Source organism: Plectropomus leopardus, chromosome 2 (genome assembly GCF_026936395.1).
Source record: "Plectropomus leopardus strain MGB_pleo_1.0 chromosome 2, ASM2693639v1, whole genome shotgun sequence".
Lineage (NCBI taxonomy): Eukaryota > Metazoa > Chordata > Actinopteri > Perciformes > Serranidae > Plectropomus > Plectropomus leopardus.
In genome coordinates this window covers 41,229,100-41,256,705 of record NC_142177.1, presented here as the reverse complement: position 1 = coordinate 41,256,705, position 27,606 = coordinate 41,229,100, and the positions used below count along the sequence as shown (strand labels likewise).

The window sequence follows — 27,606 nt, the reverse complement described above, 5'->3', positions numbered from 1 at the left end:
GTGCGTGTGTGCGCGTGCGTGCGTGCGTGTGTGTGCATGCATGCGTGTGTGTGTGTGTGTGTGTTTGTGTGTGTGTGTTTGTGTGTGCATGCATGCGTGTGTGTGTGTTTGTGTGTGTGTGTTTGTGTGTGCATGCATGCGTGTGTGTGTGTTTGTGTGTGTGTGACTCTCAGGAGTCAGTTTATGACTCAGTGAGGTCGTTTCAGAGGTCGAGCAGAAGCTAAAGGAGAATTTCACACAAATGGTCCTGAACCTGTTTGTTGTCAGCCGGCACTTTGTCTTCTGTCTCTCACAGTGTCATTATAGCCACACACACACACACACACACACACACACACACACACACACACACACTTGTATTATCAGAGCTCTTTCCAGGAATAGCCGTCTCTAGCACACAGAGCAAACTGACATCAGAGCTTTTTGTCCGGATGACTCGATTGGAAAGAATGTTTGTGGTGCGACGAGAGAAAAGTAAAGATTATAAAAGAGAGGAAGCGGCAGCAGCGAAGGGCTGAAAGAAACGGAGTGAAGGATGCAGAGAAAGAGGAGAATAACTGTGTGAATAAAGGAAAGATCTGGGTCAGAAGAGGATCAGAGAGAACAGAAGAGGAGAGAGGGAGAGAGGATTGATGGAGAGTTCGGTCTGTTGTGTCGAAGTTTCGTTCAGAGATGATTTAAAAACAGAGCTGAGGGACGTGACTCGGCAGGTAGAGCTCCTCCTGTCCACATGTCTCCATGTCCTCGAGCAGGACACTGAAGCTCATAATGGTTGACCTGTACTCTGCAGCCATCAGTGTGTGTGTGTGTGTGTGTGTGTGTGTGTGTGTGTGTGTGTGTGTGTAACCCTTTAACATCAAGATTAACATCACTTTTCTTGTGCTTCCACATGCATTTAAACCTCTAAAACTCAAGAAAATGATTTGATATCTTTTAAAAAACAGAAAAAAACGATGTTTTTGTCAGTAGGAACTGGCTCCGTCGTGATGCAGCAGCAGCTACAGGAGCTGTTACTGCATCACGTAACTCTGAGAAAGTTTAGTGTTTCGAATGTCACGTGATCGTGTCCAACCCGGTCAAAGAGTTTTAAACAAAAGGACCGCGGGAAATGCTTCCGTTTGAGATGTTGTGTTGATTAAACTGAGAGCGATTTGTGAGGACTGTGCTACAGTTGGTAGATAGAAAGAAATCATATATTATTATTATTAGTAATAATAATAATTTAACCCTTGGGGACCCTTACTTTTCATTCTTTCTTTTTTGATAATTTTGGTTGTGTTAATGCACCTGGCATGACTTTCTTTGTAATCAGTGTATTTGCAGCTCAGCTCCTACAATAAGTCTAAAACACACTCTGTACACAAACCCATTCAAACTGTAATTTACCTGTCCAACATGGCCCCCTTTTTAAACTCATAGCCCCTCCCCCTGGGCGTGTCATCGAATTTAAAAAAAATACAATATAGGACAGCAGAGTCCTGAACAGCCCCCTACAGCTGCAGTGTATTTGACATGATACATATTAGTTAACCCTTTATTTTCAGACTCCTTTACTAACCCAAAACAAATTATTATTGCTCACAAAACAGCATTAAACATGACAAACAAAATCACGTGGGTCACATGACATGGTGCGCAAGCGCTCTGTTTAACGCGGGAAACAGTTCGGCTCTGTTTTGCCATTTGAGTCCGGACATGGAGGCGGACAGGTGAGCCCGCAGCGTCAGGTGAGCCCGCAGCGTCAGGTGAGCCCGCAGCGTCAGGTGAGCCCGCAGCGTCAGGTGAGCCCGCAGCGTCAGGTGAGCCCGCAGCGTCAGGTGAGCCCGCAGCGTCTGCCGTCACGTGCGTGTGAACGTGTGTGTGAACGTGTGTGTGAACGTGTGCACAGATATAGCAGCTGAGTGCGCGCTCTCGGTAGCTACTTAAACACAAAAAGAGAGAAACACAGATTATTGTGAGGTGTTCAAATGCTCGGTGAACACGGAGGGACACACACAGCGTGTTGCGCGCGCAGCCCACAGCCAGAGGCGCTGCGGCGATGTGTGTGTTTGTGCGCGTGCGCGCGTGTGTCTGTGTGCGTGCATGAGTCCACTGCCCGCGGTCAATGACGGAGCCGCTCCGTCACAATAACAGTAATAATAGTAGTAATAATCTTTATTCTTACATTTGTCAGCCCACTGAGATCAATAACCTCTTGTCTAAGGAGACCTGGTCAGTCTGCAGTGAGAACATGAAGTTGCACACAGAGACACAAAGAGACAAAATAAATTCAGAAGCACTTTTTTTTTTTTTTTTTAAAAAGGACTCAAATCATTCCTCTTTAGCAGAACATATGACTTTGAATCAATGTGTTGCTGTTTGCTCTACCTGCTTTTATTTTTGACTTTTAAATATGCTTTAATTTTGCTTTCTTTAAATCAGTTTTGTGCTTATGCTTTTATCTTGTAGCACTTTGAGATTCATTTCAAATATAAAGTGCATTATAAATAAAATATTATGTTTTATTATTATTATATTATATTATATTATTATTATTAAATTAGCAGTAAAAGAGGACTATCTGTGAGTCAATAGAGAGCTTTCTGGAAGTCGGTTATGCAGCCAGACAGACTAAAAACGTCCTATAGAATCTGCTTCCAACTCTTTACTGTGATCACAGTTAAAATAATAATATTCAGCAACTGGAAATATAAGTACATTTCCTTTCATTAAAAATCATTAACCTGAAATGAATCACTCCCCTCTGAGGAAAAGCATTATTCTATATTATTGTCTCTTAATTTTCTTAACAAGTAAAAAAAAAATAATTAACTGTAAATGATAAAGATATTTAATACCGTGCGTCTGATGTGTTTCAGGCTAATGAGCCGCGCAGAGTTAATTATCTGTTTGTACACTGATTCTGTAGCGTCATTATTATTTTTTAATTGCATTACATGAACACCCTCCCTGCTGTTGACACTGCGGCTCCTCATTATCTCTGCTGTCACAATCCTTTAAATATATTCATGTTTTTCACATCGTCAGAGCACATCATCAACACTTCTCCCCATATAGCCGTCTCAGCGTTATTCAGATTTATTGTTTTCTTAGAGAGAAATAAATGTCTGGTTTGATCCCAGTCCTCGCTCATTCACTACTGTGCTAAAGTCTCAGACCTCCATGGATTTGATATATTTGCGCAAGTATTTATATTTTCAACTTGCTAGTTGAATACATTGTATTTTAGCATTATGCACATTTTTAAATTTTTCACACTTTACACACTCAGCACATTATCTATATTATAATTTAAATATCCACATACTACTGCTATTATTGTATTTCTTTACATATAAATTTTACACAGTTTATATATTCATCATGTCATATATAGCATATTATCTGTACTATAGATACATTCGTATATATATACTATCAGTATATAAATGAACTAAATACTTGCAACCTTAACCTGTTGAAGTTGTTTTATTCTGAAATATTTGCTTTTTGAACACTGTATACTTGTTTCCTGTATGCTGTGGTTGTATTTTGGTTAAGAGTTTACTGAGTAATAAAATATAAAGTAAATATAATATCAAAGTTTAGGGGGGCTTAAGCACAAGAGTGTATTTAAATCCTTCTGTTTAGTTATTGTGAGTTTCTATCTGATTTGTGAACATTTGCATCATTTTGTGTGAATTCGGCTGCAGATGTTACAGAGACACAAACGCGTTTGACTTTTAGAGAAAACAACAACATGTTAACGAGACACGTTTATGGTGTGAGCTGACACCGAGGTGAGCACAGTGTGTGTTACTGCGACATCCAGTGCATGACAAAACCCCCACCGGCACCAGTTTAGCACGCACACGCACGCACGCACGCACGCACGCACGCACACACACACAGGGAGCTGGTGTCGGGCAGATGAGTCAGAGTTCACCACCTGTTGCTGCTCCGTGTTCAGACAGACGTCAGAGATAACGAGGATGAGGACGGTGAAGGCCTGTCTCAGTTTTCCGTGTCTGTGGTTTCGTCTCTAATATTCAGTCCGTCCTCTTCTGAGCGCTCGCTCCTGGAAATAAGTAAGAAACTAAATTAAATAAACTAATTCAAAACTGGGCCACACCACAAAATTTTGTCACGGTCCAGTTAATGCAATACTTTTTATTATTAAGTAACTTTATTCAGTATCTTTGATCCCAAATTAACTTTCATCAATCAATCAATCAAAAGCCAGTCAGTGTGACCCAAAGCTCAATAAATATTTAAAAGATGGCTAAAAACACGTCTGATCACTCGGCCTTTAAGTAGCTTTTACACTTACATAAAAGCTGTTTCTGATTCCACTTGATTTTTGTTTTAAACTGTCTTTTTTTTATGCTGAATTGCTTTGCTGGCGTGTTTTATGTTTATCCTTTCTGTTTACACTTTGTGCTGCATTTCTTTTATGAAACGTGCCCTATTAATAAAGTTATCAATAATAATAAGAATAATAATAATAACCGTTCTTATTATTATTACATGTAATATTATATAATATATACCTACAATATCCACATAATATAATATATATTTGATTTTACTTAATTATGACAATATTTAATTTCTTTTTTACAACAGTATTTTATTTACAACATTGTAACTACTATATTTATCTTTATCATCTTCGTTGCAACAGTACTTTATTGAACTAACAATGCTTTATTTAACTTTATAACGGCAGTAGCTACTTACTTTACCTTTACTGTAACTGTAGTTGAATTAATGTTTTTTTATGTAAGTATTTTTTCAGCTTTCCTGTTCCTTTTCCCTACTTCCATCATTCATTTTTATGATTTTTATCATTATTATTATTTTTTTAATTGTTGGTGTCTTGAAAGGCGCTCTCAAAATCTAAGCTATTAATATTATTATTATCATTGCTATTATTATTATTATTATTATTCATTTTTTAAGAATAAAACATTACAGTCTCCATTTTGAGAAACCCAAAAAGCTGCAGTAAAAGTCTCTAATCCTCTCCTCCTCCTCCTCCTCCTCCTCCTCCTCCTCCTCACAGCTGATTGGCTCCATCATTGGTCGCCAGGGCACCAAGATAAACGAGATCCGGCAGGTTTCGGGGGCTCAGATCAAGATCGGCAGTCAGATCGACAGCACCAGCGACCGCCACGTCACCATCACCGGCACGCCGATCGCCATCAACCTGGCTCAGTACCTGATTACTTCATGGTAAGCACCCAAACTAAAGAAAAGTATCCGGATACAACCTGTTCCTGTGGCTCAGATATTAATATTACAAAATATTTGACTTTGCTGTTTCTAGAATTCGAGCTGCAGCTCAGAACTGAGACGCCAATAACAGAAATGAGTTCAGTCCACATACAGCTGTTTCAAAACCAGCAGATTTCTACACTTACGTGGTTTTTCTCCTTTTCCTCCTCACTAGATACTTTAGGTGTACTGTTTGCTTTTTAATAATAATATTATTATATTATTATTATTATTGTTATTTTCTGACTCTATTTGGATAAAAATACTCTGGTTAAACATTAGATCAGGTTGGCTTTAACTCATTTTCTTTCTCTTTCTCGTGAATGTTATTTTTGTATGAGCATGTTCGATACTTGTGCAGAAAAGGTTCATCTGTCACACAGTCTGAGGACGTCGTTACGTACAGCTGAAAGCCTCTTAGACAGAAGCAGCAAAGAAAATGTGACTTTATGTTGAATGAGGCTTCAGTGGTTTCATTGGTCTCTTGTGCAGACAGCTTCATATCTGTAGGATGTATCACCTCAGTCGTCACGTGATTTAAAGAAATGAAGCTTTATTTCTGACGCAGAGAACAAGTGAGTTTCTCCTTCAGTCTAATCAGGCTCTGAATGTGAGACGCAGGCACCGCCATGAATATGCAAATTCATGATTGGACTCTGGAGGAAATTGATATTTCAGTTACCACTGGTCCTACTACTGACAGCAGGGAGAACGGGCCGAGCAAAACACACACACGCAGACACACACACACACACAGACACACACACACACACACACACACACACACACACACACACAGACACACACACACACACACAGACACACACACACACACACACACACACACACACACACACACACACACACACACAGACACACACACACACACACACACACACACACACACACACACACACACACACACACACACACACACACACACACACACACACACACACACACACCGGCTGTGTACAGATGGGTCAGACTCATTCAGTCTGAAATGTCAGGTCAGGGAAGGTGAGAGACTGACGTTGGAGTATCAACGACAAATCCGCTCTTTTTCCTTATATATATATATATATATATATATATATATATATTTATATATATATATATATATATATATATATATATATTTTTTTTTTTCTTCCCAGTCAGTCAACAGACGGATGAAACTGTCAAAGCTTAAACAGTCTCTCCTCCCATCAGCCGACCGCAGAAACGCAGATAAACTGAATCACGAGGCGGGTTTCCATTAACTCTCAAATTGCGCAAATTGAAATTGTAAATATAAATTACGCCTAATTTAAACATGTGAATTTTGAAAAAACTCCCATTTATCACAAACAAGTTTTTACGCTGGCATGAGGTGGTATCCAGGCGACTGTAAAAAGCTGCAGTGGAAACACTTTTTTAAATTTCCGAGGTCACATGATGTGTCGGCCACCTTGTACTCTGCTCAGGTGTTCGGTTTATAAAATAGCTGCGGCTCCCCGGCCAGCAGGGAACGTTCCCACAACATGTGCTGACATCAGCTACAAGTTAAAATAATGTTTTAAAGAAAACATTTTAATCTAATGTTCAAAGAACGTTTTAAAGATGATTACCGTAACAAATAATGTTCCTGTAAAGTTAAATGCTGACCAACGTTTTAACTGTGACACTGCGAGGATGTTTTGGTGATGTTTTGAGGTGACAGATCACAAAACGTTTATTATTTTATAAAACGTTCACACAATGTTACATGAGAACAAAGGAGGAACGTTTCAAAGCCACTTTCAGAACATGTTACTGAGGACTGAGGTTACAGTTATTATTATTTTTTATTGAAAATGTAATGTGACGTGTTAACAAAAAAAAAAACATTTCTTGATCTTTTTGGTTTCATCTGGAAACTGAACGAGCTGCTTCCAAAGACGAACCATTTCACATCTTTAGGATTCCCATCCCGAGGCCCCATCCATGAAACACGAGTGTGCTTGTGTAGTCCAAGAAAACAGCTCAAGGCTCGACTCTGCATCGCTGAGCTGAGAAGGTCTTCCACTCACAGGAAGTGTAGAGGTCCGAACCTGCAGCATCATCACGAACAGATGATGAGATTTCGTGGTCACTAGTTACATTTGTGCTTTTTTTTTTACATCCGTCTCCAGTAAATGAAGCATTTTAGAGGGAACAAAAATTGAACAACTGGAGGAAATAATAATAATCATCATCATCAGTCCTCTTGTGGTAAGAAAGGGCGTTGTCATAGCAACCAGTAAAGCCCTCAGTGAGAGCTGGATCAGCTGCGACTCAGACTACCAGATATGTTGAGTGAAATGACTCTTTGTGTTCTGGAGTCTTTTCTCTTCAGTTTGAATCCATTGTGGCGTCGCAGTTAAAGCAGCTGCCTGCTCGCTTTGATCAAACGCTGAAAGTACGAAGCATCACGGAGAAGATGCTAATTAGAATCTGTACGTTACGTACCTTCAGACTTATATAACGAGCCCTGCCGTGTTCAGTGTGTGTGTGATGTGTGTGAACCTGCAGCGGCGTACATCAAACACAACTCTACTTATTCATTAAATCATTATTCATGTCCATCGTCTTCACCAGGAGACATCCTGCTGAAATACTGCTGATGGTTTGAATTGTACCACGTTTACATTACGAAGATGAAACGCTGCAGCATCTGTGACTCGTTTCACTTCAACAGAGAATTTATCATATTATTTCTCATGCGTGAGGATAAAACTTTAAAATCTGATCTTTTTGTGTTTACAGTGGACGAATGTAACTTGTTTCATTTCACCACAGTTATCTGAGCACTTTTGTAATTTTGTAAATTCAGATTTTTACACAAAACATCTCAAGAGTTAATGAAATATGATGTAAAATGCTCTCAACCGGCCTGCTCTCATTCTTAACTCGAGCTGTGTGGTCAGTGATTTCAGGATCAGACTTACACACAAAGAGGCTGCAAAGTCCCTCTAGCAGTGACACTCAACTGACGGCCGGTGGGCCAAATGTGGCCCCTGACAGGGTGCCAGGTGGCCCCCATACCTTTTTCTAATTTACAATGAAAATAAAGTGATTCACACTGAGAATTATTTTTGTACTTTTAGTCTCCATAAGGTGCCAGAGTGCATAAAACAGCATCAAAATAGAGCTTGTTGATCAAAAAAAGAGCCAGAGGAGGATCCCCCACACCCCCCACAGAGGTCTTAGCTAAGACCCTAATGTCCTAAAATCCTAGAAATGTTCAGATACCCAAGAAACGTCCAGAAATCCTAATAATGTCCTAAAATTCGAAGAACATCCTTTAATTCCTAAAATCCTTGAAATGTCAAGAAATCCTAGATTTGTCCTCAAATCCTAAAAAACATCCTAGAATCCTCAAATGTCCTTAAATCCTTGAAATGTCCTAAAATCCTTGAAATGTCAAGAAATCCCAAAGTTGTCTCAAAGGAGAGCAGGTTGCGTATCTGGCTAACAGGACGGGCAGGGAGGTGGACTGGTCCAGCAGACCCTGGACTTTCACCCAGGAGCCCACTGTTTATTTCCTATATGAATGTTGAGCCAAACCATGATTTTTATTTTCTAAAGCTAACCACGTGCTTTTGTTGCACGAGGAAATAAACTTAAATACGAGGTGTTTAACTGACATCGTAAGTTTATTTAGAAAAAGACTGTTTGCATCTGAAGAGCAGAAAATGTACATTTCCTGTGAAGGTAGAAGTTTATTTTGAAAAGACACAATGTATTTGACATGCGTACATTGACACACCGTCCGTGGAGGATACTCAGCGCGTCATATAGAGACATTTAGCCATATCATCATATTGTAGCATCGGTCAGCTCAAACACGAGTGTGACAACTATGCAGCTGCGCTCCACAGACTTTCAGATTTTCTTTCATTTTGGGCTGTTTTTTGTGGATTTTGAGCTAAATATTGTGATTGGGGCACTTTGTGTAGTAGTGATACCTGGAGAGGTATAAGGAGGAGAAATTTTGCCGTAATCGAGCAGCCCTGTTTTGCACACGGGCGAAATTTGTTGATAGTTGTTGACAGTTGTTGACTGCTGCCATCCAGCTCGTGAAAGAAAGCGAAGCAACATATAACCAGTTTTTGGTGAAATAAAGTAATTCATTAACAAAGGAAGTTAGGATTACTGTTACAAACAAATTGTGAGACAAACTGCAAAAAAAAAGGGCTCATGGGGTGAAATAAACACACAAAACCAAAAGAGGACTTGAAAACAAGTGTCTTATCCAACGAATATAAAAAGTGGAAAATAAAACCTAACGCTCCTAAATTACTCTCTGACAATGAAAACAGATTAGAAGAACAGCCCTGCACCTACTAAGTCTAAAAAAAGAAATTCTGATATGAGCGTTTTGTCAGTTTCAGACATCAGAATCAGAAATACTTCATTGATCCCCGGAGGAGGAAATTACAGTTTATTACAGTCGCTGTGATGCCAGCACAGAGAATTATTGCAGGTAGAAATAAGCCACATCAGGATATAAGAATATAAAATATAAACAGAAATACTGTGAGAGCAAAATTGACACAGTATGTAAATATTTAAGTATTTAAAAAGGTATAAGTACATAAATATGTGTGCAAACAGCTACAGAAACAACAAGCGAGAAAAGCATTAAGAATATATGCAAAAATATAAAATGTGTTACATGTGGAATTTGGCCCACATTCAAGTGTTAAAGGATATTGCACATTTGAGTAATTACATAGAGGAATGTTGTGATTGAAATAGAAATATTTTCCGAAATATTTTGGTGAATACAGTGATATAAAGAGTTATTGCACCTTAAAACCATACTGCACATTTGCAATAATAATAAATAAACTGTAATTGTGGGTGAGTGTACAAAGAAGGATCTAGCCAAGTCCTAAGATTAATTTAATTAGAGCCTCATAATAATTTCAGACATATACAAAGATACTTCTTTAATATCAGTAAACACAATAGCGAGATGCGGCTGGCATCATTTCACCTGTTTGAATCACGTGTGCAGCTGAGAGAAAATGATATGTTGATTTTTTTATATTGACATGAAATCTCACAGAGTCTCTGGCTGCCGCAGAGCTCAGAACGAGGTGTTTTCCTCGTGTGGTTTCAGCAGTGAGTAATGGAGGCTGATCGCTCTGATCTGAACGTGACTCTCTTTTATCTGCTGTTGATTATTCATGCCTGGGAGTGCGCTCCCTCTGGACCTTCATGCGCAATCAGGGAACCTGTCAGACACAAACACCTCCTCCTCAGTGGAGAGAAAAGAGACGGAGCCACAGCCTGAGTGGAAACAATGAACGCTGAGAGTCAACATTCGTTCAATGGCTGACGCAGTAAAGACGCTCACCGCAGAATCTTCAGGGTTTAGGATTTTATTGTTTGGGGTAAAAATTAAATTTTACAACACAGTGCTTCTATGCAATTTTCAGAAGGATTTTTTTCTTGCCTCTGTGCTGGTGTCAAACAAATCCTCCCTGATCCTTTATGAACAGTTTCTGTCCAAGTCTGACCCGAGTCAAAACCATGGCAGCAGCTTTAGGACCGAGCTCGATTCAAAACCCCAGTTTGTACTGTAAAAATTGGCATGTAATTTATTTCATTTTATACATCATAAAATAAATCTTTTGTTATATTAAAACATGTATTACAAGTAGGGCTAGGTGATTATACATCAAATCAATATCATGATTAATTGAACTTTTACCACAGTTAGAATTAATCACCAATTATTTTGTTTTTTGCTTCTTTCTTGTTTTTGTGGTTTGTTTTTTGCCCTCATAATTCACTGAAACAGCTTCATGTGACCATGGTGTGTTGGAGTGTAATAAACATATGATTTATTATTATTTATTAAACTTTCCAGCATCACATAAAAATGAAAAGCTTAAACAAACTTAAACAAACTTCAGGTAAATTTAAGCACATTGTGCTGATAATAGGCCAACCTCTCCTGACTGCAGGACTCTGACTTCAGCTTTTGCTGTGTGCCAATAATGGTTTTATTAGATCTGCAAGAAGTTGCTTTCCAGTGCTGAATATTTGGCTGTTTGTTCACTCAGAAACTTTGGTGCTTTGAGGAGAAGCTCCGCTCTGATTGGCTGTCTGTCTCATTGCTCTGCTGTTGGACCATCAGCTGGTTTAATCCGCAATAATACACCGCTCGATCATCAAATACTCAGCTGTATTATAGAGTCAAAGTCGTTCACGGCATCACATGATTGTTCAACACTTTTGGCGTCTCCGCCGGTTTTCCACATGTTTCATCACTCTCCCTCTTTCTCTTTCTTTCCCTCTTGTTCCAGTTCATTAAAACTTCTGCCAAAGTGCCAGTTAAGCATAAGACAGCACACAGCAGTTGCATTGAGAATTTAAATGAATAAACATGAATTTGGCGAGAACGCGACCTGATTCAAGTCAGAGGGAATAGTGAGAAATTACAGCCAAACCCGACTCGCTGGATTTGAGGCCCAGTCGGATTCAAGCAGAGATTCAAAGCTCAAGCCGACGTTAAATTTACATGTCATACATGCAGGTGTACAAAATTTACACAAATGTCTACTAGGATAAAATGATGGAGTGATGTGGTGGTAATTCTAGTACTCACTGAGAGCTGAACTGGGCTGTATGGATAAAATGTTAATGTTTGTGTGCATGTTGATGGTATATTTGTGTGCTGTTAGACAGCCGTTGATTGAAATATTGAGCGTTAATATTTATGTGTGTTTATTGTTTCCAAATTAGTGAAAGAAACTGTAAATACAGCATCTAAATATAAAATATTTCGAGTTTGGTGAAGTAAAAAGTATTTGTTACTTTTAAAGTCCGTATCTTTTACTGCTCGATGCTGTTTGGCTTGAATTAGAGCTGCAGCAGTTCTCTTTTGTTTCAGTCCTGTTTTTGTCTTGAACATCAGTCTCACTGCCTTTAAAGGCAGAAAACACAGTAAATCTAAATTCATGTTACAGAAGAAGAAGAAATCTGCAGAACTATAACACTGCTATTTAAAGCTAATAATGTTTCCCCCTTTGACCCTGAAAGTCAGGTGTGATCTGCATCTGGGTTTCTTATGTGGTGAAGAAAACAGTCCTGCTGCTGGTGAGACATGCAGAGCACATCTGGGAGTGATCTGGCTCGTATTCAGGTCTCAGCCTGACACAGAAGTTCGGCCAAAAATGCTTAAAGGTCAACAAAAACTTTATTAAGAAAGACTGACAAAAACAGGACTTCTTCCTCTGTAAAGGAAAATAGAGGCGACACAGCAGCACTGCCTCCCTCTGATTATGGTGAATCTTGAATAAAAGGGTCATGATTTCTATTAAATTGTATTTTTTTGGGCACTTTGAGCACCACAAACTGAGTGCCATGTAGTATCATTACATTGTAGAAAAGACAGACGTCACACTCGGCTGATACATCAACACATTCTCATCCCAACTCATCAAATCTGGCTGCTTGGTCAGAGCTGTTCTAGTCTACATGTGACTGTCTGTCTGTTAGATGTCGATGGACAGCGTTTCAGTTCACGCCTGTTAAATCCATTTTGTCCTTTCAAAATACACTCCTGTTTTCACAGAAAATGTTCCGTGAAATAGATACATACTGTCTTTTTCAAAATAAACTTAGAACACAGGTAAACAACTCTTATTTACGTTTATTTCCATGTGAGGCAAAATGCTTTGGTTAAAAAAGTGTGTTTTGTTTTTCGGCAACAAAAGCACGTGGTTGGGAAATAAAAACAAGGCTAAATTTAGGCAATAAGTGCATATGGTTAAGTTTGGGCAACAAAAGCACGTGGTTAGGTTTAGAAATATTCATACGGAAGTGGACAGTGGGCTCTCGGGTGAAAGTCCGGGGTCGGTTGGACCAGTGCCCCGCCCTCTCGCCCGCTCTGTAGGGACTTTCCTTACATTTCATGGTCAGCAGCAGCGTTTTCAAAGTGACGCCATCCAGCAGCAAATCATATTGCCATGAAGGAGCCTTTGTGTGATGCCAGAATCGCTGACCGAGCGGCGGTTTTTGAAGAGTTTGGAATGAGAACGGGCTGAAGCTGAACGTGGAGTGAAACTCTTTAAAGAATAACTTAGTTTTTGTGTTTTTTTCTGCTTCTTCCTGTTTTTGAACCAGCATCATCTCTGACAAAGCCTCCATCCTAATATATCTATAATGGTTTTGTTCCCTCCTCCCTAAGCCCCCTCCCAAGCCATCACCCCAACTTATACAGCACACCCCCCCATCCGTACAGCGAACTCCCCTACAATAATCTGTTGCAACCTCCAGCAAAACACACCTGTCTTATGATTTGAGTTTTGTCAGATTTCCTTTTTTTCATCTTTACTCTCCAAAAGATCCTGTTTGGTTTGGTTTGGTTTTGGTTTTTACTCTTGATTTTTTTTTAACATGTCTTTTATTTAACCCTCTAACCCTTCTCCATCCAAAATTCCCTCTCCCCGACCCCTCTCCTCCCCTCCCTCCACCCTCCGTCCCTTCCCTCCACCTCCTCTTCCTCCCTCCCTCCCCTCCTCCAGTTTAGAGACCGCCAAATCCACCGCCCAGTCCTCCTCCATGCCGTCTCCCGTTGACCTGACCATGAGCTTCACCCAGCCCGCCCCCCCTGCCTCGTCCTCCTCCTCCTCCCCCCTGGCAGCGATGGGCGCCGCTCTGCCCCACGCTCAAATGCTGGGCGCTCCCTACGCCCTCCCCCTCTCCAGCCTCCTGGGAATGAAATCCATCCCTTACCTGGCACTCTCCACCCCTCCCGCCTCAGCAGCAGCGGCGGCTGCAGCCATCGGGGCTCCCATGTTACCCGGTTCCATGCAGACGGCGGCGACGTCAGCCATTCCGGTTCAGGCTCATGCGGCGGCGGCCCTGGCGTCCTACACGGCCAAGATCTCGTCCTCAGCCAACGGGATGAAGAAGCCGGAGAGACAGAAGTTTGCGCCGTACTGATGAAGGAGAGGGAACGAAAGTTTGCATCACTGAGGTAGCTTCTGGGAACGCGGCTGGTTTTCAGACAGAAGGGCACTTTTATTTTCCTGCTTTTACACTCTGAATACTCTCACTTCTTTTTCCTCCTCTTCATCTCTTTCCTGTCCTCTGACAAAGTGGGATAATTGGATGATCTCAGATGTGATGTGGAAGTCATGTGCAGCAACAAATAAGGTTTTTCCAGAGTTTAGTCGCACTGAGCCACGCCGTGACGTCTCCGAGCAGCACGAGTTTTCCACTGCTCCACACAGCAAAGGGAATTTTCCTCGACGATGTGTTGCAGGTGTGCTGGCTCCAAAACACAGTAACACAGGGTTTGTACGGTCATGAAAAACCTGGAAAAGTCATGGAATTTCCAAATACCAGTTTCCATGCTGGGAAAAGTTTTGAAAAACTGAATATAGCATGAAAGTTTTGAAGAAGTCAAAGAAATTTGTTTCAAAAACCTGTATGTAACACATGATGTGTTCAAGGATATGCCTTCCAAACCCTCAAAAGTCACCCAAAAATTTTAAAGGAAGAAAAAAATTCAACATGTTTTCTTTAAAAATTGCCACTTTTTTTTTTCCAAAGTGCTTTGGCCAAAATGTTTTTGCGAAAATGTTTTCTTTAAAAATCGTCAAAGAAAGAAAACGCCAATTTTTTTTTCTTTAATAATCTCCAAACATAAAAAACATGAGCATTTTTTCTTTAAAAATCCCCAAAAACTTTGTAAAGGCAAAAAAAAAGGTATGGCCAAAATACGGCCATTTGAAGCTGTATGTCCCTTCCTGAAGCCAAAATGAAAACAGATAAGTTCCTCCCCAGTGCTTAAAAAAAGAAGTACCGTTTAAACCGTGGTGACCGTCTGTCACCTACAAGATCACTGCGGTGAACCCCGTTTGCACTTTTTCTCTCCGCTGACCAAATAGTGCAAACAGAAACACGTCATCACGGTTTGGCAGAGTGCGGCTAAAGCGGACCGAGCCGAGCCCGCGGAAAAACCTTAACGCAAACTACAAAAAAACTTCAAAAACAAAGTCGTCATCTCCTCCACAGACTCACACAAACAGCCTGAATGAAGCCAGAACCTGCTGCCACACTCTGTTAACTGATCCCACTGAAGAGCTCTGTGTGACAGCCACACACCAGATTGCAGTGGCTCGTGGGTAACCGTGGGCTGTCGAATTTTCATGCTGATATCCGTCTAAGCTCCACACGGGGAAAATAAATTAAAGAACAAATACAAGATAAAGAAATAATACCCTCCATCTTGCTTTTCTGACCTTTTCTACGAGACACAAACATCTTAGTGTCATCTTTTTCTTTTAAAAAAAAATAAAAATCGGTAAATAAATCCTCAGAGTCAGGTAAATATGGCACGGATACTAAAGAAAGCACTTTTTATTTGTGGTATATTTCTGACTTTTCGTGTCTCAGTGCAAAAAGTAGACAATCCTGTACAGCAGCTTCCTACAGTGAGAGTGACGGTTCTCCGCAATCAGCTTCTGTGGGGCTTTCTTTAGTTGAGCGCTGCTTTTGTGTCAGAGCTGCGTGTTTCTGTGCAGACACTCGCTGGTGTAACAAACGTCTCAGGGTCGCTGACTCCTCTCTACTCCCCCCTGGTAGATAAGTGGTCTTCAACACAGCCATAACTCAGACAGTCGCTCACGCGTCACGCTTTGCATTAGCTCACGCCCGCTTTGCATTACAGATTGTTTTAGGGAAATCTTTCGGGATATTAATTTTCCTTTCTACGCGCACAAACCCACGTGTGTCTTTATGTCTCTGTGTGCAGTTTGTAGGTGCCGTATGTTGACCTTAACCCTTTAACACCTGGATCAGCATCAGTTTTCTGGATTCAGCTGCCTTTCACTATTATTTAATCCTCTAAAAGCTTAAAGTATTGGGATGATTTCTTTCAAAAACATGAAAAACATAATAAGCAACTTTGCAAGAAATGTCCCACAAACTGCAAAAAAAAAGAAAAAAATTAAAAGGTAACAAGAAAATGATCTAGAAATCAGCTGGGTAGGAGTATTGGATATTATTAAAAGAAAAAACAGAAAATGTCCAGAAAACTATATTTATAATTCTCTTCATTATGTATTTGAAATTATGTTGCATAAATAAATATATATATATATATATAATTTTTTAGTGCTTTCTTTGAGACATTGTCTTCTTTTACGTTTTTTATTTTGCATATTTTGATGTAATTTTCTTAAAAACAGGATGAAACAGAAACGTCTTCACGCGTGGCCCCTGTTAATACAAAACAAGGGAAATGCAAATGAAAGAAAGGAGTAAATTCCAGGTGTTTTGTCGTGAGCATTGATTAACCTTTGAGGAGGTTTAAAGGTGATTTCCGAATGGTTAAATAATACCGTCAAATGCACGCAGACACATAAAACAAATTCAGCATTTTCCAAACCACGGCAGCAGGTCGGAGCGTTTCAGGCTGTTTCCAGTGATCCCACTTTGTCTGTTTTGTTTGACTTTTTATTCCTGGCTTGTTTTTGTAGCTCTGCCCGTACGGAGAGTGACTGCTGGGGGTTCGGTGGGTGTTTGTAGCTACTGCGCGATGATGTTAAAGGTTATTTGGGCCATAAAGCCTGTAAAAGCCATAGAGACTATTCAGCTTCTCCCTCCTCGTCCGTCTCCCGCTCTCTTTTCGCCCCCTGCTCCCGATTCTATTGTATACTCTCATATTTATTGACTAATATGAAATATTCCCTCAGAGAGTTTATATCACTGGTCACTAACACTGAGCCGAACAACTCGGCTTTTGTATACGATGATGTCTTCTTGTACATGACTACTTCCTTTCTGCTTCCTGTCTGTTCTTTAGTTTTAGTATTTGTTGTAAAGAGTTTTTTAAAACATACAACAGATTTTAAAAATGTCTTTTTTGCGTTAACAGTCTGTAATTGTTTATGTTCACAATTTGAAATGTGTTGTTTAAATTATTTTTTAACTTATTAAGAAGAGTATTACAGTTTTAGAAAACAAAATATCTTTCTTTTCCCAACATGGCTGCAGGTAAAAACTGTCTAACTGTCGTTGAGTTCTCTTTGTTTTTTTAGTTGTGTTTTTGTTTTTTGGGGGTAAAAATAATAATAATTATTACTGTACGATTAATGCTAATAACCAGATGTTTTTGTTAGATAGAAGATTAGTGTTTTCACTTGTGAGCTCAAACTGGACATTTTACCACACACACACACACACACACACACACACACACACACACACACACACACACACACACACACACACACACACACACACACACACACACACACACACACACAGACACACACACACACACACACACACACACACACACACACACACTTTCTAACTGGGGACTTGTGTTTGTAAATGTCAACCCTGCTTCTCAACTTTCATCCACAGAACTAGAATAAAGTAGAATTAAAAAGTTTACACATTAAGATAATTCATATCTTCTGACAAAGCTTTAAAGGCCTGAAAATAACAGAAACGATAACGTAGGATTTCGGTTTCGATCCATTTGTATGAAGAAGTAGCGACAGAGAGGCTGTCGGCCTCCTGTAAAGTGCTTCCTTGTTCAGTATCATTGATCAATAATCCGTCAGCTCTCAGCAGGAATATCAGGGACCGCACTGTGATACCGGGCCGCCAAAATGCAGCTTAACGCACTTAAATCAGCTCATCCTTCAGTGTTAGGGTCAGTCCATCACTCAACATTTTAGGGTGTAAACGTTCGGTAATTCACTTCAATTCAATTCAATTCAGTTTAATTTAATTCAGTTCCATCCATTCAATTAATTTCAATCCAATTTGATACAATTTCATTTAATTTGATGTAATACAATTCAGCTCGAATTTAATTTAATTTAATTCAATCTGATTTAATTTAATTTGATATAATACAATTCAGCTCAGTTCAGTCCAATGCGATTTGATTTGATTTGATTTGATTTGATTTGATTTGATTTGATTTGATTAAAAGGCCCTTGGCATAGCCTCTTGTTATTTCAGGTGTCTCTGAGCAGCTCCATTAAAGACACATTTCAGTCAATCGTTTATTTGTCACATGAAATCAAACCCTTTAAACCGTTCACATGGTTTCTTTCAATAACTGGTTTAGGCCTAGATATATACCTTTCTGAAATTCCACCAGGCTTCACCGAATATGATGGTTTAAGCGTGCTACTAACTTTCAGCTTGTTAGACTAATAAATACACAATAGAAATAATAATAATAATGTTCTCACACCTATTTTTCATATGAAACAGAAAAATACAGCTGTACACCTTTTGAATTCAACTTTCTCTCAGTTGGAAACGATTAGGCGAAATTTCCTTGTTAAAGTATCATTAACACACTTAATTCAAACTCGACAGAAACAAAATAAAACTTTGCTTTGCTTTAGGCAAAGTAGATTCAATACTTTTTTAATGTCACTCTCAGTTAAGTTCATGTCTAATTTTCTAATAGCCAAAATTGATTTTATTTTGCCCCCATGTTTATTATGACATAAAACATGACTTTTTTCTTTTCCAGTGAAAAAAACATCATCAAATGTTGAAAAAACAATAGTGAAACACATGTGAGACTGAATATATTATATAATCATAAAAGTCCAAAAATATCAACACATTTTTTTCACGATGGTCATCTTTCGTCTGAGACAGCCCAAAATAACACTGTGTATACCGGCTTTAAAAAGTCCACTGTTCCAACAATCACCAGCTCCACTTTGGTCTAAATAAATCCTTAATTCACTGAGTCAGATGAAAAAATGTTGCCGTTATTCCCCGCGGTCTCTTTCTGCGTGCTGGCTGCCAGCTGTTTACAATCCTGTAACTTCTTCCTTCACCACAAGGTGTCGCAGACTGAGCTCTGATGGTGCATGCTGTGCACTGCATGCAATGAGTTTGATAGAAAAAGGAGCGCCTGTATTTATAACGGTATTAAAAAACACATTAGGATTTCTGAGGCTGGATTTACACCACAAGTCCTGATGCCTAATTCTGATTCGTTGCATATATCTGATTTTTTTGACCGCCTGCTTACATTTACTCTTAAAAGTGACTCATATACAAAGTGTTTTCACCTGTGCGGGAGCTGCGTTCACACGTGCGCACGACCTGCGAGAGCTCACGGTGTCTGCACGCAGGTGTTTACATGCTACCTGGAAGCTGCACACTTCTGACTTGTTGCTTGCTGCTAAAGGACGCCGTTTACATTTTTCAAAACAACTCTGGGCTTCAGGACACTCGGATTACTTTAGATAAGCGATATGGAGACATTTTGTTGTTTTATTATGTTTTTTGTTTTTTTAACTGTTTGAATCCTTGTCACCTTTTGCTTCCAATGCTTTGTGGACTTTAAAACTTCACCTGACTTTTACCTGGCATGAAATATCCGAGCTGTCTGCTCAGACTACCAGCTCATTTGCAGATATCCGAATCATATCTGATTTATTTCCACATGAATGACGCCTGAAAGCGGACCGATAATATCCAATTTCGTTGGTGTTCCTGATATGTTTGTGATCTTTACCCCATGAGAGGAAAACATTGTAGTGTAAATCCAGCCTAAAAACCATAATACTGTAATACCGCTCAAGCCTAATTACAGTTCAGCGTTCTGTTAGGAAACATTGGGTTCTAGCATTTACAGGTGCATCTCAAAAAATTAGAATATCGTAAAAAGATAGTTATTCTTAGTAATTTAATTCTTAAAGGTAAACTTTCATATATTGTTTATTCATTACACACAAATCAAATTATTTCAAGCCTGTTTTTGTTTTAATTTTGCTGATTATGGCTTAAAGCTCAAAACAGAAATCCAATATCTCAAATTATCAGAATATATCCTAAGATCATAAAAAAAAAAAAATTATATGTATGTTAACTCAGTACTTGGTCGGGGCTCAATTACTGCGAATTACTGCATGAATGTGGCACGGCGTGGAGGGTCGCAGTTATGGGAGTTTTGGGTTGCATGTTTCTATATTTAGATTTTTTTTCCTACATTTTTTATATTATAAAAATAAAAAAATGAAAATGCTTGAAAACATTTTAGTTTGTGTAATGAGTCTAGAATATATTAAATTGTCACTTTATTAGAAAATATTGAACTTTGTCACAATATTCAGATTTTTTGAGATGCGAGATCAGGATTGGGTTTGTTCTACTTATTGTAGTTCTGTGGCAGAGTCTCTCTGAGTGTGAACGTCGAGAGCAACATACCTTTATTTATTTCTTTATTTTCCCTTTTCAACTAAACTGACGCTCAGCTCGGCGTACTGTCCGTGCTCGAGCGTCAGAGACTAATGCTGCATGTTTGCTTGGCCTCACACACACACACACACACACACACACATGTAAATACACACACGACGATTACATTAATTAAACGCACTCTTACAGATACAGCTGACCTGTAAACACACACACACACACACACACACACACACACAGGCCGCGGTCGTTGCACTGACTCCCTCCTCACTCAAAGCAATACTAAACAGAGCCGGATGAGTAGCTTCACATTGGCGAGCAAATCTGTGTGTGTGTGTACTTTTCAACTGTAACAAATACATTCATATTTAACTGGATGGGTTGTCGATGCGCAGAGCTCTCTGTTCCTTTCGTTTGTTTTTAAGAATAATGATGATAACGTGGCATATTAAACAAGCTCACTTATTTTTATAAAGTCGGATAACCTCGTCGATGAACTGAACCGAACTGTGGACACCGTGTTTATCACTCATCCGTCCGTTTCACGCTCACTCTTTTTTCTTTTTTTCATTCCGTCTCTCGTCCACGTGTCTCTCGTCCATTTATTTACTTGCATGAGTCTGACTTGAATCGATGTCTATGCAAAAACGTGTGTGTGGTCCAGCTCAGTGATCCGTGTGCGGGGTCACGTGGAGGCTGTGCAGCTGAGGTGAAAGGGCTACAGTGGACTACGGGTCTTTATTTGCGATGCATCTGCCCTGATGATTGATTCGTAATTAACTCACAAATGAACGGAGCCGAGTCCAATCAGATAATTACGTTCAGCTGAATAATGCGGCCGCTTAACCCCTTAAAACCTGGAGCAACATCTTTTTTTCCTGTGCTGCTTTCATTTCGTATTTACCTTTGGGCGAATTGGTGCAGTTTCTTTCAAAAAGATGGGAAAAAAGGCAATAAGGTAGCTGGTGAGAAATGTTCCACAAACTGAAAGAAATTTGTGTTTGAAAAAGAAATTTAAAAGCCAGAGTAAAATATCAAAGGAAAAAACTGTATTTAAAATGATAATAATTACGTATTTTAAAATTATGTTACAGATTTTTTGCCATTTTTAAGCCCCTTTTACAACTAACTTTTGGAAATTTTCTTCTTCTTCTTACTCATTTCTTGCAAATCTTTGTGTCATTTCTTTTTTCATTTCTCATTGCCTTCTTCCCGTGTGTTTTTTAGGAAAAACAAGCCAAAATGCAGCAGTTTCAAAGCGTTAGGTTAGTGTAACCAGCTCAATTTACTTAACAATAACTGAATAATTTTTTATTTGTAATTTTGCCATTTTATTATTGATGACATGAAATGAAATTGAAATTTAATTCAAACAAAAATAAAGAAATTATTATACAAACAAATGGACAGAAAAAAGCTCTTTTTACATACAATTTATTAAGTAAAGCAAAATAAATCTGAATAAGTATAGAAAATGTAAGACTTAGTATCTCTAAATAATTTCTTAGGACCTCAAACGAATGCCTCAAAATCTAAAAATAATGACTTGATATTGCAAAATAATGACTTAGTATCTCAAAAAAAAAACTTGATTTGATTATGAAGTGTTTTATTAACATTTATTTTGAACATACATACAAAAGAAAATAGACATATGATTATACAGACAAGAGGTGTGACAAAAAGAGTGATATTTACAGTCACTGAAAAACGTAAAGCAAAAGAAATTTACATATTTGAAAAAGAGTGAGACGAAGCATAAACGTGTTTAATTCCTCCCCTTTTCCAGTCTGACCTGATTAAGTAGAACTCAAATAAAAGTATTTCTTCAAAGTTTAACTCTGAAATTGGAACTGAAGTTTGTAGGAATTCACGATATTGGATTTTCACCGAGATGCCGATAACGTCTGACTGGCATTTTGCTGCGTCCTCGTCCACAGCAGTACATCTCTCAGCTTCAGTGCTGGTAAATTAAGTGCTTGTTCATTAAATTTGATAGTGAAACAACACAGTAAATAAAATGCAGCAGAAATGTCGGATAGGTAGGACCACGCTATTGATCTTTAAAAGTTTCAGTTTCAGCTGAAAATGACGACAGACCTAAACAAGTTTGCTGATTTTACATTTCTCAACGATTTGAATCGATTGCCAGTTGTACACCTGGAAATTATTGTTGATTATTGGCATTTTACTATACTATAACTACCTACAAAACCTACAAAAGCTGAATTTGACCCTTAACTCCACAAAAATAAATAGCATTAATGGGCTTCTGGGGCTGTAAACTAAACGGTAGATTTTAGCAGAAACAACATCAAACGTTGTAAAATTAAAACTAGTCACTAGTCATGCACTGCTCAGAGGAGAAATTAATTCAACCTCTGCTCTGATTTTTAATGAATACATTTTCTAACCTTTAGGCTTTGTTTATCAACGGCGGCAGTGCTGAATTCTGCTATTAACACCAGATTCTTTATAAAAATGGCAAACATGGACTGCAGTCTCATTAAATCTGACGTCCTTCATGGTTTATTGAGGAATGTCTTTCTGCAGCTTCACTTCGATGAAAACAAAGGTGAAAACAAGGAAAAAATAATCTTTTTTTTAAAAAATCAATCTTCAGGGCAAATGTGCTGCAAGCATCAGACCCTCGGGACAGTCGATGACGGTCTCAGCGATGCTGTACAAGACTTTATAAACACAGAGGAGGAATTCACTAAATAATGACGCCCTCATTCCAAGTTGTACTACAAACACACACATAGCTTGTATGGCAAACAAATGTAAAAATACACACCCAGACACGCATTCACTCGTAACCAACTGTTGAACAAACATGGCTACGGTTATGAATATTGTATTGCACTTGAACATGAAAAATCCATTATGACAAAATATTCTCTACTGAGTATGAAGTACTACCATTTATCTGTTTTAATTTCTACCTCCCTGTGAAGGTGGGGATGTTTTCTCTTTGTATATCAGCCTGATGTGTTTGTGGTTCTGTTTTCTTTCCATTCATGCCATGTTCTAATGAATAAAACACACATTGAAAAAAAGCCGTTGACTGATTCGAGCTTCAAAGCCAACATAAACAAATAAAAATCGGTATGCAGTATGAATTTATTTAAGAAGAGATTTTTACAGAAGTCAAAAAATTGTCCTTAAAAAGTCATAGCATAAACACTACAGAATACTATGTGGAAAAAAATATTATGAAAACGTCAGACCAGACTGTCGAAAATACTCAAACTAGTCATACTATGTATACTAAAAAAGTAAGTGTATTTTATATTTATATAAAAATATTATAGAAAAAGTAATGTATAGTATGTCATAAAAAAGTCACACTAGGCTGAAAAGTAATTAAAAAGCCAAAGTCCAGTATGTAAAAAAAATTATAAAAAGTCATAGTATAGTATGTCCAAAACGTCATACCATAGTGAGTTTAAAAAAGTCATAAAAACTCATAGTACAGTATGTTGAAAAATATGTTATATAAGCATCAGAGTACTTCAAACAGCTATCATAAAAACGTCACAGTCCAGTATGTCATAAAAATGTCAAAAAGTCGCATTATAGTGAGACAAGGAAATGTCATAAAACAGATATAGTATAATTTGTCGAAAACGGTCTTAAAAACACCAAAGTATAGTGTTAAAATAAAAGACAAAAACGTAAATGTATAGCATGTCTGCAAAAGTCATTTAAAAGTCATAGTATATTGAAAATACGTGATGAAAACCTAACAGTATAGTATGTTGAAAAAAAATCAAAATGTCAAATTATAATATGTGGAAAAATCTGAACATTATGTTGAGAAAAAGTTTTTAAAAAAGTCATGGTACGGGCTGATCAGAGTATCCAGGCGTCCCTCTCCCCAGCAACACTGTCCAGCTCCTCAGGGACACCGAGGCATCCCCTGGCAAGACGAGATATGTAATCCCTCCAGCGCTTTCTGGGTCTGCCTCGGGCCTCCTAACAGTTGGATGAACACCTCCAGTGGGAGGCGACCAGGAGGCATCCTGCTCAGATGTCCGAAACCACCTCAACTGGCCCCTTGCAACGCGAAGGAGCAGTGGCTCTACTCCAAGCTCCTCCCAGATGTCGGCGCTCCTCACCCTATCTCGAAGGCTGAGCCCAGCCACCCTGTGGAGGAAACTCATCGGCTGCTTGTATCTGCAACCTCATTCTTTCGGTCACTAACCCGCATCACTGCAGACGCCGCACTAAACCACCTATCCATCTCACGATCCATTCAGCCCTTACCCAAACCCTGAGATACTTGAACTCCTTTGCTTAGGGGGGACAATCCCCTGTTCTCCGGCAGGAACCACAGCCTCAGATTTCCAAACCCCAAACCGAACCCCTTCCTACCCCCGGCTGCGCCTTGAGATCCTGTCCATGAATATCGCAAACAGGATCGGAGACAAGGGACAACCCTGGGGAAGGCCGACATCCACTGGGAACTTGTTTGACTTTACGCCGAGTATGTGGACACAGCTCTCATTTTGGTGATACATAGACCAGTACCCCCCACAGTACTCCCCGAGGAACATCGCCATAAGTCTTCTCCAAGCCCACAAAGCAAACATAGACTGGATGGGCAAACTCCTTGCAAGGGTAAAGAGCTGATCCACTGTTCCACAACCAGAACGAAACCCGCATTGTTCCTCCTGAATCTGAGTTTCGACAGTTGGTCGGAGCCTCCTTTCCAGCATCCTGGAGTAATCTTTCCCCGGGAGGCTGAGCAGTGTGATACTTCGATAATTGGAGCACAATCTGGTCCACTTTTTCGAAAATGGGAACCACCACCTGCCACTCTACAGGCACTCCACGGGCATTGTCTTGGACAATCCATGACTAGCACAGAAGTCCAATAACAGAACATCACTCGGGTTCAGATCGGGCAGGCCATTCCTCCCAGTCATGCCTCTCCAGGCACCCCACCCGACCTCCTCCACTAAAAAGGCGTGTCAGCCAAGACAGCCCGACAATGATCAGAGCCTTCAGCATCTCAAAATGAATCTCATCCACGCTCGCCATCCAGGAGCTTTCTGACCACCTCAGCGACCTCTGCTAGGAATGTTGATGAAGGTTCAGGTTTAGCAGCTGCCTCAGCTGCAGCCCTTCTGGCCAACCGGTACCTGTCCACTGTTTCAGGAGACCCCTGGTCCAACCAAGTCCGAAAGACCTCCTTATTTAGCCTGACAGCCTCCTTCACATCTTGTGTCCACCAGTGGGTCCTTCAATTGCTGCTGTGATAAGCAACGACAACTTTCTGAACACAGCTTCTAGCAGCCGCCTCCACAGTGGAGGTTTTGGACATAGACCACTTGGATTCCATGTCCCCAACCTCCTCCGCGATGCAGGAAAAGGTGTGAATAGAAGACTTCGTGGACATTCCCTGCTGTCCAGCAGCCTCCCCTGTTACCTGATTCAACTCATCACCAGGTGGTAAGCAGCTGATAGCTCTGCTCCTCGCTTACCCCGAGTGTCCAAGATATACAGCCGCAGATCAGATGACACGGCCACAAAGTCTATCTTTGGCCGAGGGAGCTTTGGTACCAAGTATAGTTATGAACCTCCCTGTGCTGGAACATGGTGTTCGTTATGGACAATCAATGACCAGCGCAGAAGTCCAACAATGGAACATCACTCGAGTTCAGATCCGGCCGTTCCTTCCAGTCACGCCCCTCCAGGTTTCTCCATCGTTGCCTAGAAGAACTATGGAGTCCCTGGTCGGCACCCTTTCTCGGACACCGCCCAGAGACTCTAAAATGGCTGGATACTCCAAACTGCTGTTCGGTGCATACGCACAAACAACCGCTCTCACCTACAGCAATTCCAAAAAAAAGCGGAGCAGCGTCCAGCCCCTTTCCAGGAGTTCAGCTACAAAGCCGGAGCTGTGCATGGAGGTGAGCAAAACTGTATGTAGCTGGTACGATTCCACCATGAGGAAGGAAGCATTGTTCCAATAGGTGCATGATGTGTATTTATTTTATAATAACATAAATATAATATAATAATAATAATAGAAATTATAATTTATAATAAGATTTTATTCTTTTAAATGAATATTTATTTTTTATTATTATTATGATTATTATTATTATCATTGTTGTTGTTGTTGTTATTATATTATTTTCTTCTTTTTTTAAAAAATTGTGTATCAGTTCAGCTGTAATTCTGATGTTTTTTGCCAGAAAGCTGACCTTCCATATCCCAAGAGCTAGTCAGCGGAGCCAGGTGTCAGCAAGCCCAGGCCCCACCCCCGCCTACTGCCCAGCACGCAACGAACCCAGCACTGAATCCTGGCCCTGCAGGTGGTGAGTACGAGCATCATAAACTCTAACTATAGTACAGTATGCCAAAAATACCATGAAAAGGTCAAACCACAGTGTGTCACCAACAAACTGTGGTTTGACTTTTTTATGCTAATTTGGATGATAAAACATGACGTGTCTCAAAGTGCTATACCATGTGGTTTTCAGCCGTTTATTTGACATGTCATATTTTGACACTTTGCGACATACTATACTGTGTTGTGTACAGTCAGTTGTTCTACATGTTGTATTATGTTTATGGCCATTTTTTTGGCATGCTAAACCATCACGTGTCTTGAAATGCTATACCATGTGCTTTTTGCCATCCGAACATTGGCATTTTGTGACATGCTATACTATGTCGTTTTCAGCTGTTTTTTGGACACGTCATTTTTTGACATTTTTCTTTGGTTGTTTTTTTAAAATGCTATATTATGGTGTTTTTGTCCATTATTGCAACCTTTTATGCTGCTTTCAGCTGCTTTTGGGGACATGTCATATTTTGACATTGTTCACCATACTATAGTATTGCATTTTAGTCGCTTTTTTTCAACATGCCATATTCCGATATTTTTGGCTGTTTTTGCAACATTCTATGCTTTGGCATGTCTTTGCTGCTGTTTATTATGGTTTTCAGCTGTTTCTGGGACATGTCATAAATTGACATTTTTTGCCATTTTTGAAACATTCTATACTACGGTGTGTCTCAGCCCACTATTTTATTCGGTTTTTCAGCTTCTTTTACCACACTATAAAAAGGGGTTTTCAGTCGTTTTTTCAACATGCATATTATGCTGTTTTGAGC

At 39.5% G+C, this 27,606-nt stretch overlaps 1 protein-coding gene across 5 annotated transcripts in view; it reads left to right on the top strand.

Moving 5' to 3' along the window:
• The window catches only part of pcbp4 (poly(rC) binding protein 4), a 159,890-nt gene extending 136,272 nt beyond the window's left edge, over positions 1-23,618 (top strand). For 3 of the 5 annotated variants that reach the window (XM_088071014.1, XM_088071012.1, XM_088071019.1), the window contains 2 exons: positions 5,045-5,214; positions 13,800-23,618. In XM_088071014.1, coding sequence (XP_087927140.1) covers positions 5,045-5,214; positions 13,800-14,220 — 591 coding nt within the window. In that variant the 3' untranslated portion in view covers positions 14,221-23,618. Of the gene's footprint in view, positions 1-5,044; positions 5,215-13,462; positions 13,772-13,799 lie in introns of those variants that run through there. The other 2 variants (XM_088071028.1, XM_088071025.1) reach the window with 2 other exon arrangements.
• Positions 23,619-27,606: the final 3,988 nt, after the last annotated feature.